The 22,722-nt window shown below is 39.7% G+C and overlaps 1 protein-coding gene across 1 annotated transcript in view; it reads right to left on the bottom strand.

Annotated features, from left to right (window-relative positions):
* Window positions 1-22,722, bottom strand: part of LOC115230044 — a 56,221-nt gene that overhangs the window by 28,318 nt on the left and 5,181 nt on the right. Inside the window, exon 2 of the mRNA XM_029800281.2 lies at window positions 7,442-7,744. Coding sequence (XP_029656141.2) covers window positions 7,442-7,744 — 303 coding nt within the window. The remainder of the gene's footprint in view (window positions 1-7,441; window positions 7,745-22,722) is intronic.

Consider the following 22,722-nt stretch of genomic DNA (forward strand, 5'->3'; position numbering starts at 1 on the left):
GGTAACAACTTCAGACTTGGAGAGTTAAAAGGACTTGGAGACACAAACCAATCTGGAAAATATCCAGTTTAAGAGCAATTTCTTCTTGATCATGGAATAGAGTAAATAAATTTTCATCCTCATTTCTAAGCAGATGGAATGTTTTCTTTAATGCAAAAAATACCTAAGTAAACCCTACTCTTCACCAGGGTGGGTGAGTGTAAATATAAACCCCTTTCCCCCATCCTCTGTTATTTCTTTAAAAGTTTTCTCAAAATCTTAAAAGTTGTGATAATGAAAGTTTGTGATTTTCAATTTTTATTATTGTAACACATTTTTGGAGCTTTTCTATATTCATGCATGCATTCTTTAAATTTTGGAGGTCTGCCATCATATTCCAACCCTTTCAAATTTTGTTTTTTGGTATGGAAATTGCATCCATGTGTATGCAGCCTATTAATGCTTTAAGTGCATTTTCTTTTTAGTGATTTGATACTAAGTTATATGCATATTTTTAAGTGCCATGCAATATTTTTAGGCTAATTAAGAAATCACACACACAAAGTAGCAGATTCACTGACCAGTTTTGGTATTTTCAGAAGGTATTCTAGAAATGCTAATGTCAGCAAAATTTATGACATCACAGCAGCCAATTCAATACAAAAACTAAAAGAACTTGTGTTGGCCTTCCATTGTGAAATTTCAAGCTTATATCAAATTCTATCCCACTTTCTCTTTCCTTATGTGGTTGAATGATTGAAATTTCTTTATTTTCAATATCGATAGGCAAATAACTTCAAACTGCTACCAAACCTAACTTCTCTGTCTTGCTCTATGAAAATATACATTTATTTCAGATCTTGGATAATGAATATTTCATCTCTCTACTGACTAACAAATTAATTTCAAATTAGATTGGTAAATTTCATGGTGGAATATTCTATCATGCAATATCAACTGAATCCATTTCTAATACCCACTCACTACTCACCATCACTTCTGCAAAAGCGACTCAAGCATATGCATAAACGCATTGTTTATATCTTTTATTACATTTTTTTGACCCATGAGCATGTACACAGAAGTATGGAACATATTTGTAATGAATGTGCATACACTTTAATGAAGGCTTTCCGGCACTGAAGGAAATTAAAACTGCAATTGTAACATCATTTTTTACACTAAACACAAGGACCTGCAGCCTCTAGGCATGTGACACCCAAAATTTTTCTATTTCATTAACTGAAAGCATTCTTCAAAACTCCTTAGTTCTACAGAGACAGGTCTGATCAATAAGTATCCGGACTGTTGCCATAGTAACAAAGCTACAGCATGCAGAGTGAAACTGCTAGGCACCTTTAACTCCACTGTGCATGTGCACTAAGTTTTGATGTTCTAGCTCACTTCTACTGTTTACAGTAGTGTTTGGAAGTAATGTGTGTAGTATATGTTCATCACATCGGCCTGCTCAGAAGCCTATTCAATTTTCAGAGGCCTATGCAAAATTTTAAAGAAGTTTTCATCATTCTCGACACAAACAAGGTGATTTTATGCAACTAAAATCTCGGTGTCCTTTTGATTAGCTGAAAGCAGTTTTGGCACAAACTTGGTAGATATGCGTCTCATACCCAAATCTTCAGTAATAATGGACTGTACTGAACCATAATTAATCTGTACATCTGATAACTCATGGATGGTGATTTGACAATTTCCCCTCACAGCTGCATGCCCATCTGCGATGTTTTTCTCAGTTCTGCTGGTTGCAGGTGTCCCAGAACATTCATCATTATCGACATTTTTTGGGCCATCTTGGATATGTCTGAACCACTTGTATACTTGTGTGCGGATCATACACTCCTCTCCATACACTTTCTGCAGCTTTGCATAGGCTTCTGAGTAGGTATCGCCATGGCATCTTTCTCTGTTATGGTCAATGCGACGATCACACATTACTTTGAAGCACTGCTGTAAACAGCAGATGTAAGCTATAATGTTAAAACTTAGTGTAAATGCACAACAGAGGCCAAGGTCTGTCTGTGCCAAGCACTTCACTCTGCATGCTTTAGCTTTGTTACTATGGCAAAAGTCGGGATACTTATTGATCAGACCTCATATGTTGTGTCCAAGAGGTATGATGAAGGGAGCCTCAGCTAGACTGCTTACAGGCAATGGGACACAGATACAAATTTTTCTGAGAGGGCAACAAAGACAGACTAAGTAGTATGGGTATTCTATTAGCAGAGAAATGAAGTATAAGGTCACTGAAGTAGTGTGATAGGATTATTAAGCTAAGAATAACCTTGGTTGATGTAATTGTGTTAGTGATCTCTGCACATGTTCCACATCAAACTCAGATACTCAGAAAGGCCACATCTGCAGACTACCTTGACAATGAAAGATGATAACATTCACATCATTGCATGAGTCTTCAATTGACATGTTGGACAGCACTCCAATGAATTTCATGGTGAGCATGGAAGCTGTGGTTTTAGTTCCAGAACTGAGGAGGGGACAAGGTTACTGAAGTTTTGTGATGCTCATGGCTTACCAGTCTGCCACACCAAGTTCAGAAAACCTGCCAATCATATGATCACTTATCTAAAGATCCAGAGATGCAAGCTAATATAGAAAAGGATGTTGTAGAATCTCAAGGATCTTCCAAAAGGATAGAGATTTAGAGATGTCCTTAATGAAGCCTTTGATGAGAAGGGGGAAGAGATAGAGACATAAAATACAGACAACTGAAGTTCCTACGAGACAATCTATTAAGAGCAACAGACCAAATCTGTGGTTGGAGCAAAGCCTCTGCCAGGCCAAGGTGATGTGGTGGTGGACAGTGATGTTGACAGGGGCATAAAAGAGAAGAGATAGGTCTATAAAGAATGGGATAAAAGGGCGGGAGTAGCAATTAATCATATTAGAAAGCTAAAAGGGAAGCTGGACATCAGGTTTATCTAGCTGTAGTAGATGCAGAAAAGAAGAGATTTGCCAATGTACTACAATGGGAAGATAAGAGATTTGAAGTGCTCCGAATTACCAAACAGAGTGTCAGTGAGAATCAAGATATTGTGCAAGTGTGTGCAGATGGATAATGGTATGCTTACATTTAATGATGTGGACAAGAAAGAGGTGTGGAAAAGTTACTATGGAAAACTGTTGAATGTAGAGAATGAATGTGATAAAGGGAATCTCCCTCAAGTGAAACCAACAGAGGGACCAGCTGTCCTAGTGGTCAGCAGTGTGGTAGACAAGGCAATTAAAAGCTAAGATGCTCAAAATATCTGGTAAGGTAGGATACCGGATAGTCACCTGCATAGTTAACTATGTCATTCAGGAAGATGTAAATTCTAGTGTTTGAGGTAGCAGCATTATTGTTAGCTGCTACAACAGTAAGGGGGATGCTTTAGACAGAAGTAATTAATTATCAAACTCCTGGACCAGGTGATGAAAATTAGAGAGTTATAGCTCAATTAATTAGAAGCATGATTAAGGTTAGATGAAATGAAGTTCAGTTTCATCTGACAGAGAAGCACTGCTGACACTATTTTCATAGTGAGGCAACTGTAAGAGAAGTATTTAACTAAGAATAAACCATTATACTTGGCATTTGTTGATCTAGAGAAAGCTTTTGATAAAGTATCCCACTGTGTGATATGGTGGGCTCTGAGGAGACTAGGGATAGACAAGTGGCTGGTGAAAGTTGTACAGACTATGTACAGAAACGCTGTCAATAAGGCGAGAGTTAACCATGAGTCCAGCAAAAAATTCATCAAGGCTCAGTCCTTAGTCTCCACCTTTTCATTATTGTCCTCAAGGCCATAACAGAGAAATTGAAGACCAACAGCCCTTGGGACTACTATATACTGATGATCTTACCCACAAAACAGATTCCACATTAGAGCTAGAAGAGAAATTCCAGTTGTAGAAGCAAAATCTGGAATCTAAGAGCCTTAAGATTAACTTAATGAAGACTAAAGTCTCAGTAAGCAAGAAAACAGATGGGACCCTCCCTGCTTCAAGTAGGTGTCCCTGTTTGATTTCTGAGAAAAGTGTAGGTAAGAACTCTATATGGTGTACCTGGTATAAGCTATGGACACACAAGAGTTGCAGTGGATCAATAGGAAGTTTATCAGAGAAGGTAATATTCATACATTGAAAATGCTATAGAGACTTAGGTTACACTATAGAGACTTAGGAAATTAATTCTCTCAAAAGTCCTGGTGGCTCATTAGAGATAGTAGGACCAGGACCAAATTAGGAGTGGAGGAGGATGCATGGAGAATGTAATATCTAGAATAAGAATAGGGTGGAGGAAATTCAGAGAGCTGTTTGTTAGCTATGAAAGGCTTTTCTCTTCAAGTGAAAGGAAGATTGTATGGCGCGTGTACACAGACATTCTACGTGCTAGTGAGATGTAGGCCCTGAATGCAGAGGACATGCAAAGGTTAGAGAGGAATGAGGCTGGAATGCTCTGTTGGATGTGTAATACAGCATACATATTTGACAGAGTGCTAGTGTACTGAGACAGAAGTTAAGCATAAGAGGAATTAGATGCTCTGTGCAAGGAAGAAGACTGCATTGGTTTGGTCATGTGATGAAGAATGATGCTGACACTCCATAAAGAAGTGCCAGTCTCCCTAAGTAGACAGAACACATCAGAATGGGACAGCCAGGAAGACATGGGTACTAAAGACAACCTCAGAATGCTAAACCTTTCAGGTAAGATGACAAAGGACTGAAATGCTTGGTGCCTTGGTGTACGGAAGAAGACCCATGCTCCACAGTAGAATTGTTAATACTGGTCCCTAGAAAGGACATCCAGCCATAGTAACCATGCTAAATTAGACTAGAGCCTGGTGCAACTCTCCAGCTTGCCAGCTCTGGTCAAACTGTCCAACCCATGCCAGCATGAGTCTTCTTAAAGTGAACTTAGTAGAGACTCAGTATCTGAACTGAGAGCTGTAAGTCAGATACAGGAATGAAGGCTACAAAGACAAGGAAATCCCCTGGTTAATCAGGAATTACCACAATCATCTTCATCATTATCACCATTCAATGTCCATTTACCAAACTGGAATGAGTCAGATGTGTCTTTTACATGGCACTCAGTTTGGTTAATCAGGTTGTCCACAAAAGTATCATGCCCAACAACTGCTACAAATGTAAAGGAAAGGGCTTAGACAGAAGTAATTAGAGGCATGATATTCCTGGAGCAGGTCATGAAAGTTACAGAAAACTGTCATAATTCAACTAATTCAGAATATAGTTAACAAAGATGAGATACAATTCGTTTTTGTCCCAGGGCAACTACTGCTGATGCTATCTTCTAAGTAAAGTAACTGCAGAAATATTTAGTCAAATATAAATCACTGTACTTAGGATATGTTGACATGGAAAGAACGTTTGACAGGGCCTGTCGTGCTCTCACTGGGTGGTCAGTATGGAAGTCAGCAACGAATATAGCAATGAATTTAGTGGGTAGGTAGGGGTTCACTAGGGGTTGATTCTCAGTCCCCACTTTTTCATCATAGTCCTTCAAGCAATAACAGAGGAGTTTAAGACTGGTTGCATGTGGGAAGCTCCTGTATCCTGATGACCTTGTTTTTATGGCTGGATTTACAGTAGCATTAAAAAAGGAATATCAGGTGTGGAAGCAATGCTTGGAATCATAAGGCCTTAAAGTTAACTAAGCATGTCCCAAAGACTTGGTATGCAAGAAAGCAAATACGTTAATAATCTCTTCAGAGAAATAGCCTTGTTTGATATGTAGAAAAAGTGTAGATAGAAATTCCATACATTGTAGCCATTACAAGCTATAGACATAAAAGGTGTAGTCAAATCACAGAAAAGTTACAAGAGAGAGTACTCATTGGCAGATGTGCAGATACAATAAATACTAGGAACACACAGGAAATAGATTTCCTCAAATGCTCAGGAGTACTCTTAGAGGTAGTAGATAATTTTTGTTACCTAGGTGACCTAATTAGTAGTGAAAGAGGATACCCTGAAAGCATAGTAGCTAGAATAATAACTGAGGAAAGTTCAGAAGGCTATTCTCTTGATTGTTAACAAGGGCCTCTTCCTCAGAGTGAAAGACAGATTGCACAAATGGCCATACAGCACAGTAGTGAAAAAAGGGCTGTGAATACAGAGGACATGTGAAGGTTCGAAGGAATGAAGCAAGCATGCACTGATGGATGTGCAATGTTGGTGTAAATAAACAACAAAGCAGAAATGTGATGAGAGAAAAATTCAGTATAAGAGGTATCAGGTGTAGTGTGCAAGAGAGGAGACTGCTCTGGCATGGCTACACAAATGCATATGTGTAAGGACAGCAGCATAAAGAAGTGCCAATTGCTACATGTGGATAGAACATGTGAAAGAGGAAGGCCTAGGAAGAGGTGGAACAAACTGGTAAAAAGTGACTTTCAGAAGTTGAGCCTCACAGAAGAGATGGCTGGCTATTTGCCATCTTCCTAACACCCACTCCCTTCACCCATATTCAGCTCTCACTGCATTCTCTTCCTCTTTATCTCCCACTTACCTTTTGCACTCTCATGAACTTATATGCACACAATCTATCCCTGATGAATACCTCTCTTCTCCACAACACATCTTAACACTCACTCCCTCCACCTGTATTCACTCTTATTTTGCACTCTCATGAACTTAACTGCTTACTCATCCTCTCCAGTCTAATTACTACCTACTTATAACCTGATGGTACTCCAACACATCTTCACCACTTTGCTTCTCTCTTTCCTATTTCACCCGGAGTAGCCATGTATCTCCTCTACAGCAAGACACTTATTTCTGTCCCTCTCTTCATACTCTAACCTTTCATCATCTGGCGCAAAGCCACCTCCCTCAATACTACTCCCCACTCATTTAAGGAATTATGTAGTTGTGATACCCATGCTGGTGGCATATTGGGCCTCACAGAGCAAATTACAAAAACCGAGACCTCTGAGATATGCTGTGACTGTGCACAGGACGACCTGCTGTGCTAACCTTGGATCGTATAGTGACCCACTGTTCTTGAGGAGACCTATTGCATCAAGTACATCAACACCAGCATCAAAATAAAAACCAAATGGAAATTGTAGTTAAGATACCCGTGCCGGTGGCACGTAAAAAGCACTATCCGAACTTGGCTGATGCCAGTGCCACCTGACTGGCTTTTGTGTCGGTGACACGTAAAAAGCACCAACTGATCGTGGCTGTTTGCCAGCCTCCCCTGGCCCCTGTGCTAGTGGCACATAAAAAGCACCCACTACACTCATAGAGTGGTTGGCGTTAGGAAGGGCATCCAGCTCTAGAAACACTGCCAGATCAGAATGGAGCCTGGCTTCCCAGACCCCAGTCGAACCGTCCAACCCATGCTAGCAGGGAAATTTTACGTTAAACGATGATGATGATGATGATGATGATGATGAATAAACAGAAAAAAATAATTACTTACCAAATACTGTAATATTGAACATGCTTGTATGGAAACCAGAACTGCAAATAATGCTCATGTTGTCTTCATCTAAACTAATGCTGGTTATACTCAATGTGCAGATTTTCTCTTGGCAACTAGTTTCTTGACGGCTACCAAAATATGTATAATTTTGGTTTACTGTTCCAGTGTATTTAGCAATAAGTGTTCCATTTCCAGTAAACCAAAATCTTCTACCACCCTCAATATTGCATTTCAATGTGAATTTTTTATCCTTTATGGCATTTGGTGTTTCAAAACTTGGGTAAAGATTCCCATTGTCATCTAAAAGACAAATTATTACAAAATAAATCAAACATTATTCACCAAATGACAGAACATTTTTAATATAATAAAACAAGGCTATTTGACTGTAGTCCATGTGTAAAAAGAAAAACAAAGAAAAAAACAATAATATGGTACAAATATAACATGTAAAGAAAAGATTTCTTTTATTCTGCAGAATACAAAACAAAATCAGCTAAAACACATTGGAAGATATTTTATGGTGTAACAGGTTAAAAAGAAAGGTTGTAAACAAGTATCACAGTAAAATAGCAAGTGACAACACAATCCTCCTCATCATCATCGTACTCCTCCACCTCATTGTTTAACGTCTGTTTTCCATGCTGGCATCAGTTGGACAGTTTGACTGAGGACGCGCAAGCCAGTAGGCTGCGCCAGGCACCAATCTGATCTAGCAAGGTTTCTTCATCTGGATGCCCTTCCTAATGCTAAACACTCCAAGAGTGTAGTGGATGCTTTTTATGTGCCACCAGCATGGGAGTCAGTCAGATAGCACTGGCATCGATCGTGATTTGGATGGTGCTTGTTACGTACCACTGGCATGGGAGCCAGTTGGGGGCACTGGCTTCAAGCATGTTTGGATGGTGCTTTTTACATACCATCGGCACATAGAGCTTTAGTAGTGTATTAATAAAAAGAAAATATCCCTCACAAGAACATAATGTTCCTTTCCAGTAGAATAATATTGACTAGTTACATAATTAATAATCAGCCTGTCAGATCTTACATGTGTTTTTGCAGGTATGCTAAAGAACAATAATAAACCTGAAGTGAAGAATAAGTATATAGTGTATGAGTTTATTTGCAAAAAAAAAAAGGAAATAAAGACCATCCTGAAATATAACAATAGGTGCAGGAGTGGCTGTGTGGTAAGTAGCTTGCTTATCAACCACATAGTCCTGGGTTCAGTCCCACAGTGTGGCACCTTGGTCAAGTGTCTTTTACTATAGCCTCGGGCCAACCAAAGACTTGTGAGTGAAAACTGGAAGAAGCCCGTCATATATGTATATATATATAGGTGTGTGTGTGTGTGTAAGTTTGTGTGTCTGTGTTTGTCTCCCAACATCGCTTCACAACTGCTGCTGGTGTGTTTACATCCCTGTAAATTAGCAGTTCAGCAAAAGAGACTGATATAATAAGTACTAGGCTTTCAAAGAATGAGCTCTAGGGTTGATTTGCTCAACTAAAGACGGTGCTCCAGCATGGCCATTGTCAAATCACTAAAACAAGTAAAAGAGTAAAAGAGATATCTATCTATCTACCAACCGAAATTGCAAAGATAATCTGGAACTTGACTGAGGAAAGAAAACTCCAAATGAACCGTCCTTGTTTTCTTTGTATTGTCTATCTGGATGTTTTGTTGTCCCTTTTTTGTATCACCTAACTGTCTGGATGTTTTGTGTTCTTGTCCCATTATGTATTTATATATATATATATACAGTATTTTGGGGCATATAAGACACACCCCAATTTTAGTAGGCCTAATCTACAAGAAAGAAATTACAGCTAACAGAAACTAAATATCTCATACATTCATATATAGGAATCACAGAAAATTTGGACTGACATCTTTTGGTAGGTTAAGTTACGGTAATTATGTTAACACTGCCAAATATCACCACTGACCTCCACTGTTGCCATTATTGTTCATCATTAATAATACTAATCAAGTCTACCCAAAGCCTGACATTCAGCATAGAAGGACAGGGTAATTTCTGAGGGAATTTTTAGGCAAAATGTGTGCTTTATATGCCGGAAAATATGGTATATATAAATACACACACATACCTATCAATGACAAACTTATACACATAATTTGCTTATATCTTTTAAGACTAGAAACATTTTGAAAATATAATAACATTATGCAGTCAAATGTGGGACAAGTCCAGTTGTCAACAGAGTCTATCATAAATATTGCCCCACCACCTTCCTTCGACTGGGACGGTGGCTATGATGAAAGAGTGTGTATGGTGGACTTGTTTGAAAGGTTTGGAGACAAATACTTTTCTCTCTGGCCAAACTGTCATCAACTTTTTTTCAGTATTACTTGAAAAGGAAGATGAGAGTAGACAGGGAACTTTTGACTAATGAGAAGTTTAATAAAAGGTGGGTGAATGTAGCAAGGATGGTACACATGAATGATGGACCCACTTTGAGCATGAACCTCTAAAACTAAAAAGGAAAGGGTGTTTTGCTCTCATGTTTATTTTTCTGAGGTTACAGTGTTCTTTTCATAGGCTTTTCTTTCCATGGATAACCCTAGTCAGTGTTATATTTTTTACCTCTTTTGCAAATTTCTACTGCTAAATCGTTACCTTGTCTTCTCTCTCTGTGTATGTCTCAAAAAATTTTCAATCCCTATTGATCGATTTTGAAAAGAAAAATTCTACATTGTATTGTCCCCCTTGTGTTTAGCCTTGTATAGCCTAATAAAGAAATCTATCTTTTCTTTCAATCATTAGATTATGGCCATGCTGGGGCACAACATTGAAGAATTTCAGTTGAATGAATTGATCTCAGTATCTATTGCTTTTAAGTCTGGTACTTACTCTATTAGTCACTTTGCTGAACCGCTAAGTTATAGGGTCATACACGCACCAACATTAGTTTTCAAGTGGAAGTGATGAACAAACACATACATACATACATATATATGTGATGGGTTTCTTTCAATTTCTGTCAACCAGATCCACTCACAAGGCTTTGGTTGATGAGACAATACTAGAAGGTGCCACACAGTGGGACTGAACCTGGAACCATACAAAATCAGACTGGAGTCTGGTGCAGTGCCTCAGTTTACCAGCCCTTGTCAAACTGTCCAACCCATGCCAGCATGGACAGCAAATGTTAAATGATGATGATGATGATGATGATATATATATATATATATATGGTGTGTTTATATATATTTAGAGACACCATCATCATCATCATCATTTAACGTCCGCTTTCCATGCTAGCATGGGTTGGACGATTTGACTGAGGTCTGGTGAACCAGACTCCAATCTGATCTGGCAGAGTTTCTACAGCTGGATGCCCTTCCTAATGCCAACCACTCCCAGAGTGTAGTGGGTGCTTTTACGTGTCACTGGCACGAAGGCCAGTTTGGTGCTACTGGCAACGACCACACCCAAATGGTGCTTTTTACATGCCACCTGCACAGGCGCCAGTCCAGGGCACTGGCGACGACCTCACTCGAATATTTCACATGCAACCAGCACAAGTGCTAGTAAGGCGACGCGGTAATGATCACACTTGAATGGTTGCTTAACGTGCCATCGGCACGAAGGCCAGCTTGTTGCTCTGGCAACGATCTCACTTGTATGGTACTCTTAGTGCTTCACTAGCAACAGATGCCAGTCACCGAATTTGATTTCGACTTCGATTTCACTTGCCTCAACTGGTCCTCACAAGCAGAGTTTAGTGTCCAATGAAGAAAAGGCACGTACAAGTGGACTGGTTACACCCCTAGCATAGGCCACAAGGTTATGGTCACACTTGCACTTGCCGAGTCTTCTGCAGCACAGCATATTACCAGAGGTCCTGGTCAATGTTTGAAGGTCATGCTTCACCACCACATCCCAGGTCTTCCTGAGTCTACCTCTTCAAAAGGTTCCCTCAACTGCTAGGGTGTGGCACTTTTTCACACAGCTGTCGACATCCATTCTCGCAGTCATTTCTCTTGCACACCACACCTGATACTTCTTAGGTCCAACCTTTCTCTCAGGGCACTAACACTCTGTCAAGTATGCACACTGACATTACAGATCCATCGAAGTATGCTGGCTTCATTCCTTGTGAGCATACGCATATCCTCAGCAGTTACAGCCCATGTTTCACTGCCATGTAGCATGGCTATTCGTACACATGTGTCGTACAGTCTACCTTTTACTCTAAGCGAGAGGCCGTTTGTCACCAGCAGAGGTAAGAGCTCTCTGAACTTAGCCTAGGCTATTCTTATTCTGGCAGCTACACTTTCAGTGCACCCTCCCCTACTCCTGACTTGGTCACCTAGGTAACAGAAGCTATCAACTACTTCTAGTTTTTCTCCCTAGAATGTGGCGGAAGTTGTTCTCTAGACATTTTCAGTTTTATTTATAGTGCCCAAGCATCTGCCACATACGAAAGCTATCCTCCCAGTTAGCCTTCCTTTGATATTGCTGCACCTCTTATGTGTCCATAGGTTACACTGGGTACCTCTTATAGAGTTTCTACCTACGTCTTTTCTACAGATCGAACAGGGCCAACTACCTGAAGGATTTGTGGTTTGCCTGCCTTCCTACTTAATAGGACTTTGGTTTTAGCTAGGTTGACTCTAAGGCCCTTCGATTCTCATCCTTGTTTCCACACTTGAAACATCTCTAGTTCTGATAGTGACTCAGCAATTAGAGCAAGGTCATCAGCATAGAGGAGCTCCCAGGGGCATCCTGTCTTGAATTCCTCCGTCATTAGGAGGGGGCTGAGGACACTCAACCTTGGTGGACCCCTACCTCTATCTGGAATTCTTCACTGTACTCGTTGCCTTACAGACAGCGTCCCTTTACATGGCTGGCACAGCTCTCATTAACCGTTCATCTATCCCTAGTTTCCTCATTGACCACCAGATAAGGGATCGGGGGACCCTGTCGAGGGCTTTCTCCATGTCAATGAAGCCCAGGTACCGGGGCTTGTCTTTGGCTAGGTATTTCTCCTGCAGCTGTCTAACCAGAAATATAGCATCAGTGGTGCTTTTCCCTGGCACGAAAGCAAACTATATCTCATCCAAACAGATTCTTTCGCTAATTAGTTGGGCTATGACCCTCTCCGTAACCTTCATTACCTGATCCAATAGCTTGATACCTCTGTAATTATTTGTATCTCAAGCGTCACCTTTTCCTTTGTAGCAGTTGACTATTATGCTGCTACACCAGTCGTTGGGGATGACTCCTTCGTGTATCACCTGGTTAACTATACAGGTGACCAGGCTAATGCCGACACTGCCAGATATTTTGAGCATCTCTGCAGTAATTCCTGATGGGCCGGGGGCTTTCCCTGTTTTCATACTCTTAATTGCTTTAACTACCAAGGTACTGTCAACTCGGATAGATGGTCCCTCTGTTGAGGCCGACAATCGGCAGTCTCTCTTTCTCCCATTCATTTTCTTTATTCAGTAACCTTTCATTGTGGCATCTCCAAACCTCTCTCTTTGCAGCCTCAATTAGTGCAAGAGAACCATCATCCATGTGGACACATTTCTCTCCTACAACATCACGATTCTCTCTCACACAGTCTTGCAACATGAAATACCTCAAGTCTTTGGTTCTCATGGTGCAGAACATTGGTAAATTTTTTCTTATCTGCTTCCCCTCTGGCTAAATAAACCTGTCTCCTAGCTTCTCTTTTGGCAGTCTGATACGATTCCCTGCTACCACCATTCTTCCAGTCCTTCCAAGCCTGTCTCTTTTCTCTAATAGCCCTGTCTACAACCTTATTCCACCACCACGTTATTTTGGGTCGAGAGGGGACTTTGCACCATCCACAGATCTGGTCAGTGGCTCTCAGCAGGTTGTCCCTTAGAAACCTCCAGTTGTCTTCTACCCCATGTGAAGCTATATCCCCTTCTACTTTGTCAAAGGCTTCAATTAATATGTCCCTAAATCTGTCTATTGGCAGGATCTTTAAGCTTCCAGACCCTTCTTCTCCATGTTGTTCGTCTTCTGGTCGTCCTCTTAGTCCTGATCCTAAAGTCACTAACTACCAGTCTATGTTGTGGGGTACATTCTTCACCTAGGAAGGTTTTGGCATTTATAAGCAGCCATCTTTCCCTTTTCCTGGCAAGGATGGAGTCAATTTGGCTAGTATGTCGGCCCGATCGGTAGGTAATTAGGTGGCTGGTAGCTTTCCTGAAGTTAGTTTTGCAAACCATAAGATCATTTGCATCGCAGAACTCCAGCAGCCTGGTTCCCTCTTCATTGCGGGAGACATAACCGTAGCCTCCATGTACACCATGGAAGCCCCCAGCATGTTGTCCAACATGCCCAATGGAGTCACCAGCCACAAAGAGAAGGTCTCTGTTGTTCATCAACGAGGTAGTCTGCAGCAGGGTGTCATAGAATCAGTCTTTCTGTCCATGGGGTAGTCTCGGATGAGGGGCATAGGCCGATATAATGGTTGCTAATCCATGATGAAGCGCTAATCTAATCCCATATATATATATATATATTATATATATATATATATATCATATATATATATAACATCATTATTTAACATCCGTTGTCCATGCTGGCATGGGTTGGACAGTTTGACTGGGCTGGCACTGGAAGGCTGCACAAGACTCCAGTCTTATTTGGCATGTTTTCTATGACTGGATGCCCTTCCTAATGCCAACCACTCCAAGAGAGTAATGGGTGCTTCTACATGCCACTGACATGGGTACCAGTTTGCATGACACAGGTATGTGCCACGACTGTGATCATGTTTGGCTTGATGGGTCTTCTTCTCAAGCACAGCATAATGCCAATGGTCTTGGGTATCGTCTCTGTGAGGCACAACAAATGAATGGAACTCAACCAAATTGCCTCCGTCAGGCCCAATACTTGAAAGGAACTCAGCCACTTTGCCACCATGAGGCCCAATGTTCAAAAGATGTTCTTTACATGCCACCAACATTGTAGCTCCTCTTCCCTCTCACCAGATTTCTCAATTAGGGTGTCTCTAAATCTCTGACGAGTGAAAGGTCCTTAAGCTTCCAAATCTTTCTTTTCCATATTGGTCTGCTTCTTGGCTTCCTTATGGCCTGGAGTTTGGTGGGGGGTACATTCTTCACCATGGAGGGTTTTAGTATTTAAGAAGAACCATGCATCACACCGTCTAGTGAGAATGAAATTGATCTGGCTGGCTTCCTGAAGTTGGTGTTGCAGATCAAAAGTTTATTTGCATCAAAGAACTCCAGTAGCCTTGTCCCCTCTTTGTTTCGGAAACCAATTCCATGGCTTCCATGAACACCATGGAAGATACCAGGCTGCCGTCTGACATGCCCATTGAAATTCCCAGCCACAAAGACAAAATCGTTGTCTCTCATCTTTGAGGTAGCCTGCAGAAGAATATCATAAAAGTGGTCCTTTTGTTCATTTAGTAGGCCCGCTTGTGGGGGCGTAGGCAGATATAATTGTAGCTATACTATTCTGCAAAACTAACCTGAGCTTAAGTACTCACACTCTGACTACCTCTATGACCTAATCCACCGATTTCTCTGCAAGAAGTATTTCTATACCACCTACTCTGTCACTGTTACCTTCCCAGAAGATTTTGTACCTGCGTGTCTTACCTGTGAAGAATCTGGCAGAAGCCCCCTTCCACCTTACCACTTGGATGTAACATACATCAACACGCCTCCATTCAAGCATTTCTATAATCTTGTTAGACCTACATTTCAATGTGCTTACATTTAGAGTGCCAACTCTGAAAACCAGGAAAGGGATGTGGGAGGGAACATGGGAAGGAGTGATGTTATTCAGCACCTGAAAAGAAGGTTTCCATGATAGTTTGATGACAGACATGTCAAAACAGTTGGTCTCGCTTTTAACCTATCATCATTCAAACATGTTAAAATTTTTGCCTCTACTGGGGGTGAGAGTAAACTAAGCATTGTAATATAAGTGTTACTGCAGTTGCAAATATAGATATAAATAGGCCAATGTTAAATTAAATCAGTAAGTAATGGGCTGCTATTTGGCTGGGTTAGTCCAGTATATATATATATATATATATATATACAGAGAGAGAGAGAGAGAGAGAGAGAGAAAATGAGAAGTGGTGAGAAGAAGGAGGAAGATGGTTTGGAAGTGAGGGAGGGATGAAGGTATGTATGTCATCTGGTTCAGAAGTGAGGCGGCACTTTGTGGGAGCTTTCGGTATAAGGGAAGAGTTTACCAGTATAAGAGAAGAGATTACCAGTATAAAGAGAAGGGATTTCAGGTATGACGGAAGGGATTTCCGGTATTGGTGGTGGGGCAGGAATGTGTGGGCCCATCACAAACAAGAAATGTTAGAAATGGTTAGCTTTGCCACAAGAAAATTGAAATAGCAGCAAAGCAAAGAACAATAGAAACACAAGGAGTGATGCACAACCACATGAGGGGGTGCTGAAAAGTTCCTGGCTTTAAGAGTATCACAGCCTTCTGAGATTTTTTACAGAGCTTAGAAAAACTGAAGGACCACTGCAATAAGTGTGTGAATCTGAGAGAGGAATATGTTGAATAAAATTATAATTAACTAATCCTTCTCTATTTTCTTTTATCCAAATCCAGAAACTTTTCAATACCCCTTGATAAATATATACATATATATATATATACATATATATATATAGTGTGAATTTACAAAAAAACAAAAGACGAAGACAGGCGTGTAAACAACAAACAGATGTATTAGTTTAATGCTTGGGAAGTGAGAAAGTCTTTTATGTTTCAAGCCTACACTCATCGACAGAAAGGAACACAGAAATAAACAGGTAGAGAAAATAGTAAAGTTTTAGTGGCTGGTGATCTATCATCATGAATGCCGGACAGAGGGGTCACATAGGAGAGCTAGGAAGAAGGGGAGATAATAAAGTAGTGGTGATGATAAAATGAAGTTATGCATGCATGTATGTGAGAGCGTGTATGTGCATGTGGAAGGGGGCTGGTGACCTCGAAATGTGCGTGTGCATGTGTAGGAGTGTGGATGATGGTGTAGGTGCTGGGAAGTGGTCACTGCTAGTGTGTGCAGGGTGGTGTGATATAGTGTGGTATGGTGGTTTATGGTGGTGTGTGATTGTGTGGTGTGGTGTAGTGGAGGTGAGAGTGGGGGAAGCAAGGGTGGATTCTAAGGGATGGGATGTATAGGGATGGTGCAGTTAGAATGTGTAGGGGTGGGTAACGAGGGAGGACGTGATGATGAAGGGAGAGGGTGGAAGGAAGAAGAGGTGGGTAGGAGTGAAGAGAGGAAGTAGGCGTTAGAGCAAGAGAGGAGAGGTGGGTGGGAGGAACTAGATGTGAGATGAAGAGAGGAGAGAGGAGGAGAGTCAGATGAAGAGGGGAGGAGAGTTGAGCCCATGTGACACAAAGGAGTGAAGAGAGAAGTTTAATCCCTGCTCATGGCGAAGACGGGAGCTCAGATCGCCCCTGTGCAAGGACAATCTGAACACAGACAGATACTGTAAAGAGTGACTGGTAGAGCAGAAATGGCATTAGACTGGGATGTTGTGGCCAAGTCTGATCAGCCAAGTGCGTCCTGTTTGACCAATGTATAGAGAAGGACAGAGAGAGCAGGAGATGCAGTAGATGACATTGCTAGAAATGCAGGCAAAGGAGTCAGTGAAATGATAGGGCTGATGATGGGTGCCTGTGAGGAGGGTGGTGTTGGAGAAGTAAGGGCAAGTCTGGCATAAATGTATGTATATACATATATATATATGTTAGAAATATTGAATTTCTAAATGTCTCAGAGACATGAGCGGTGGTGGAGCGATAGAGTGGTTGTATACTGTCAACATAACATGACAGTCCTGTAAAGAGAATTACACCACCACTATTTAGCCCTAGGAAGCATCGATGCTTCCTGTTGGCTTTGACACATTTCCTGTATCCTTATATTTGTGAAGGGGAGGCAAGCAACCCCACCAGCTGGACAGATGACAGGTGCTAATCCTAACTGGTGGAGGTGCTTGCCTCCCCTTCACAAATATAAGGACCACAGTAATGTGTCAAAGCCGACAGGAAGCATCGATGCTTCCTAGGGCTAAATAGCGGTGGTGTAATTCCCTTTACGGGACTGTCACATTATGTTGACAGTATACAACCACTCTCTCTTTCTCTCTCTCTAGATATATATATATAATAAATATTAGGGAATAAATTCAAACTTACAGGGAAAAATCAGATTTAGGATTGAATCCAATTTTATAGTAAAATATTATATTATATTAAATTAGAGACAAAACCACTATTAGGCAAATCAAACAATGAAAAACTTGAGCCAATACATAATATTTAATTTATATTGTTTAAATGTAACAAAATTATTAAAAAAATATAATTAATATCACACTACAATCGTTTCCTGCCTGCTAACTTCTTCAAATTTTTGAGCCGCAGTCATTCATCAGGTGGTTTAACTATTTATCTTATCGAGGTGTGATATTAATTATATTTTTTTAATAATTTTTTGTATTTTAAATAATATAAATTAAATATTATGTATTGGCTCAAGTTTTTCATTGTTTGATTTGCCTAATAGTGGTTTTGTCTCTAATTTAATATAATATATATAGTATATATATATATATATAGATATATATATATATATATATAATAATATATATATATAATATATATATATATCTAATATATAAATCGAATTGAACCAGCCAGGATCCCTGGTCTGGTGGTACGTAAAAAGCACTATCCGACTCGTGGCTGATGCCAGCGCAGCCTCGACTGGCTTCCGTGCCGGTGGCACATAAAATACACCTATCCGACCGTGGCCATTGCCAGCCTCGCCTGGCACCTGTGCAGGTGGCACGTAAAAAGCACTCACTACACTCACGGAGTGGTTGCGTTAGGAAGGGCATCCAGCTGTAGAAACATTGCCAGATAAGACTGGAGCCGGTGCAGCCTTCTGGCTTCCCAGATCCCCGGTCGAACCGTCCAACCCATGCTAGCATGAGAATGGATGTTAAACGATGATGATGATGATATATAATATATATATATAATATATATATATTATATATATATATATATATATATATATATATATTATATATATATAATATATATATTAATATATATTATATATATTATACTATATATATTTAATATATATATATATATATATAATATATATTATATATATATATATATATACATTTGTTTATTTGTATATATAAATGCCACTTCATTTGTTTTGGCTATGACAAAGATATCATTGTGAGAGCAGTTCAGAATATTTTCAGTCGATCAATCAATCAAGTGATAATACTGAAACATGAACACACACTAATACATATCAGAAACAGCTATAAGCCAATAGTAAATAAATAAATTTTTATAACCCAATACTTCTGTCTATTATATATATATACATATATATTATAATATAGGGTAAAATCATTAATAATTTTACCAGGTGGGCAGCGTGGAAATACAAAATTACCTATAAAGTTTTTATTTCCATGCTGACCACCTGATTCTACACTTTATTATAATTAATATTTGAAAAATTTATTCCTTGATCAAAGCTGTATTAACTGCAGTCTAGATCTTGACACACTACACATGGGTATAAAGGAAAGAAGTGAATTCTACTTTGCAGTATATTTCTACGAGTGTGGATGGATATTGGTTAGGTGATGTTGCAGCTCGCATGCATAATTTGAGATACTCATAAATTTATGCTATGGAATACTGTCGCTAATGATAGTAATAGGTTATATTTTTTTACTTTAAGCTTGAAACAGGATCTTGTATGCGGTTAACCAAAAAGTTGTTGATTCATTATTATTCTTTTGCTCACCTACAATATAGAGTTTTATTCTCGGAGATTTTAAGCTGGTAATAGGGCATTTGGTGTCTATTTCTATAGCACGTGGTGAGGTGTAAAGCTAATCCCTTGTTACAACTATGTATATAATTATTATATATATATAGGTTTCAGGATGTCATAAGAACTACCATGAAGTCACTTGGAATGGATCCAAAGGCCATAGAAACCCTTGCTTTGGCTTGAGCTGGATAGTGGAGAAAGTGTGGAGTGGAGTGAAAGCATTTGAAGAGGCCAGGATAACATATGCAAGACTCAAGAGAGATTTAAAGAAGAATGTTCTGATTGAGATGGTGAATTTCAGTAACCTTTTTCTGAGCACAGTTTGTGGCAGAACATGCCCTACTTTTGCTGGGCTCAAATCTCATATGTGGACCAATGAAATACAAACCTTCACCAACTATTCTGCCTATATATCTGTGCACATCTTTCAATACTATGTATGCCATAAGGTCTAAAAATCTAATGGAGGCCTCAAAAGACATTTTAAGATCCACAAAGATCAGAACTTAACTGCAGATATGCAATCTTTATGGGTGTCTTTTCAATACATTGTCTGGTTTAAAAAGCCACATCAGATGCCATGATGGATTTAAGGTGTAGGTACAAGAGGTGGCATATGGAGTAAACAACCACAGAAATTGTTGAGGCAGATTTTCTAAAGCTGGATGCCCTTCCTCATCTGATTCGAAGCAAGTTATTATTTCCTCATGATCAGACCTGTTTTTACAGAAGACTAGAGAGAAATATTGCTGCTTGTATGATGGTGATCATTGTTTATAGCCATCACATAGCATTGAAACAAGGGTACGCATACGTACGCATGTGCACACACACACACAGAGTTATGCCTTTGCTAGTCAGGAACAGGAGAAAGCTGCTAATGCCTGATAAATAGGAGGGACAAATATTCCACCAAACCTCCAAATTGAGATAAAAAATGTTGGCTCTGCTATACCAGCATGGAAGATATCAAACATATCATCAGCAGCTGCCCCAAAATGTCTATAATATAATACCTGCCCCTGAGGCATGATACAGTTGCAAAGACTATTTACAATGCAATCTGCAGGAAGGACTGTCCTGATGTATACATCAAGGGCATGTCAGAACCAGCTAGTATCCATGCCTTTAAAAATATGGAATACTGGTGAAATACCCCAATCATCATCATTTAGTGTCTATTATCTATGCTGGCATGGGTTAGACAGTTTGACTGAAACTGGTAAGCTGGAGAGTTGCACTAGGCTCTGTCTGATTTGGCCTGGTTTGTACAACTGGATGCCTTTCCTAATACCAACTACTCCAAGAACGTAGTAGGTGCCTTTTACATGTCACCAGCATGGGTGCCTTTTATGTGCCACCAGCATGAGTGCCTTTTACATGTCACCAGCATAGATGCCCTTTCTGTGACACCAGCACAGGTGCTGTTCACATGTTACAGACATGGCTGTCTTTTACATGTCTTCTCAAATACATCAAATTGTCAAAGGTCTCAATCACTTGTCATTGCATCATGAGACTCAACATCTGAAGATAATGCTTCACTACCTCACATCATGTCTTCGTGGGTCTACCTTTTCTACAAGTTCCCACCACAGTTAGAGATTCGCGCTTCTTTATGCAGCTGTCATTGTCCATATGCATCACATGACCATACCAGTGCACTCATCTCTCTTGCACACCACGTCTGATGCCACTTATGCTCAATTTTTCTCTCAAGGTGCTTACACTGCCGTAAATACACACTGACATTGCACATCCAATGAAGCATATTAGCCTCATTTTCTTTTGAGCCTTCACATGTCCTCTGAAGTCATAGCTCATGTTTCACTGCCATGTACCATAGCTGTTCCCACACAAGCATCATGCAATCTGCATTTCACTCTGAGGGAGAGGCCATTAGTTACCAACAGAGACAGAAGCTCTCTGAACTTTGCCTAGCCTATTCTTATTCAAGCAACTATGTTCTTGGAGCATCCATCACCACTGATGACTTGGTCACCCAGATAACAGAAGCTATCTACCACTTCTAAGTATCTCCATTGACATTTGATGAAGTTTATTTTTTGTACACTTCTAGTGTTTATTGTACCTATATATGTCCACACACAAATATTACTTTCTCTAATAAAAATATCAATTTGGTGCAAACATAACAGAACTGATATTGTTCTGTGGGACAGGGAGCAAAAGTCATACACCGTTGCAGAGGTCAGCTGCCCAGCAAATGTCAATGTACAATAAGTCCAGGAAAAAGAGAAAATTTATGTTTAGAGATGGAGAAAACATGATTATAGCAAGTGATGGTAACAGGAAGTCGGGTGGCTGAGAGGTGGAGTATGGTTGATAAGTCAGAGCATAGAGAATGCACAGATAGGCATGTGAGGTATAATAGAGGGACCTGCAGTGGGTGATCATGGAGGGATGTTGAGAAGATCGACTGTAGGGGTGTTTAGTCAGAAAACAGATTATGTGCATGAATGAGTGGGGTGCATGGTCATGATGGATCTACTTATATGTATGGATGGCCACAATTATACTTCGCTCGATGTGTCTTTTCAAGCACAACAGATCATCAGTAATCTCAGTCCCTTGTCATCTATTTGAGGCTCAACATTGGAAGATCATTTCTCCCCTCTTTGTCCCATGTCTTCCTGGTCTACTCATTCCAGAAGTTATATAATAATAATCATAATATTTGATGATGATGATGATAATGATAATAATAATAATAATATAATAATAATAATAATAATAATAATAATGATAATAATAATAATAATAATATAATAATAATAATAATAAAGAACTATTACTACCCATGTATTTTAATTTAACTTTAAAACAAAAAGAAAAAAAATGAACGAACTAGTGAGTTTAGTTTAATGGCCTACCAATGTATACTATGAGTTTCTTTGCCCTAGGAGTCAGGAAGACACTCGGCAAGAAATGGAAGCAAATTTGAAAGAAGAGGAAAAAAAAAGATAACAACAATAATAATAATAATAATAATAAAGGTTTCAAATTTTAGCTCAGAGGCAGTACACGACATCTGATGTGGCTTGTACCCAAATTTTCTCTTAAATCATTTATACTTTGTCGTATATGCACACTAGCTTCATTCCTTTGAAGCTATCACATATCCTCTGTTGTCACAGACCATGTTTCACTGCCATGTAGTATAATTGTTCATACATAGGCATCATACAATCTGCCTCTCACTCAGAGGTAGTAGCTCTTTGAAATTTGTCCAGCTGCTCTTATTTTAGCACTTATGCTTTCAAAGCATCCTCCTCCACTGTTAACTTGGTTGTCTAAGTAGTGTAAGTTATCTACTACTTCTAAAGATGCTCCGTTAGACATTTGAGGAACTCTGTTTTCAGTAC

Source organism: Octopus sinensis, unplaced genomic scaffold (genome assembly GCF_006345805.1).
Source record: "Octopus sinensis unplaced genomic scaffold, ASM634580v1 Contig14144, whole genome shotgun sequence".
Classification (NCBI taxonomy): Eukaryota; Metazoa; Mollusca; class Cephalopoda; order Octopoda; family Octopodidae; genus Octopus; species Octopus sinensis.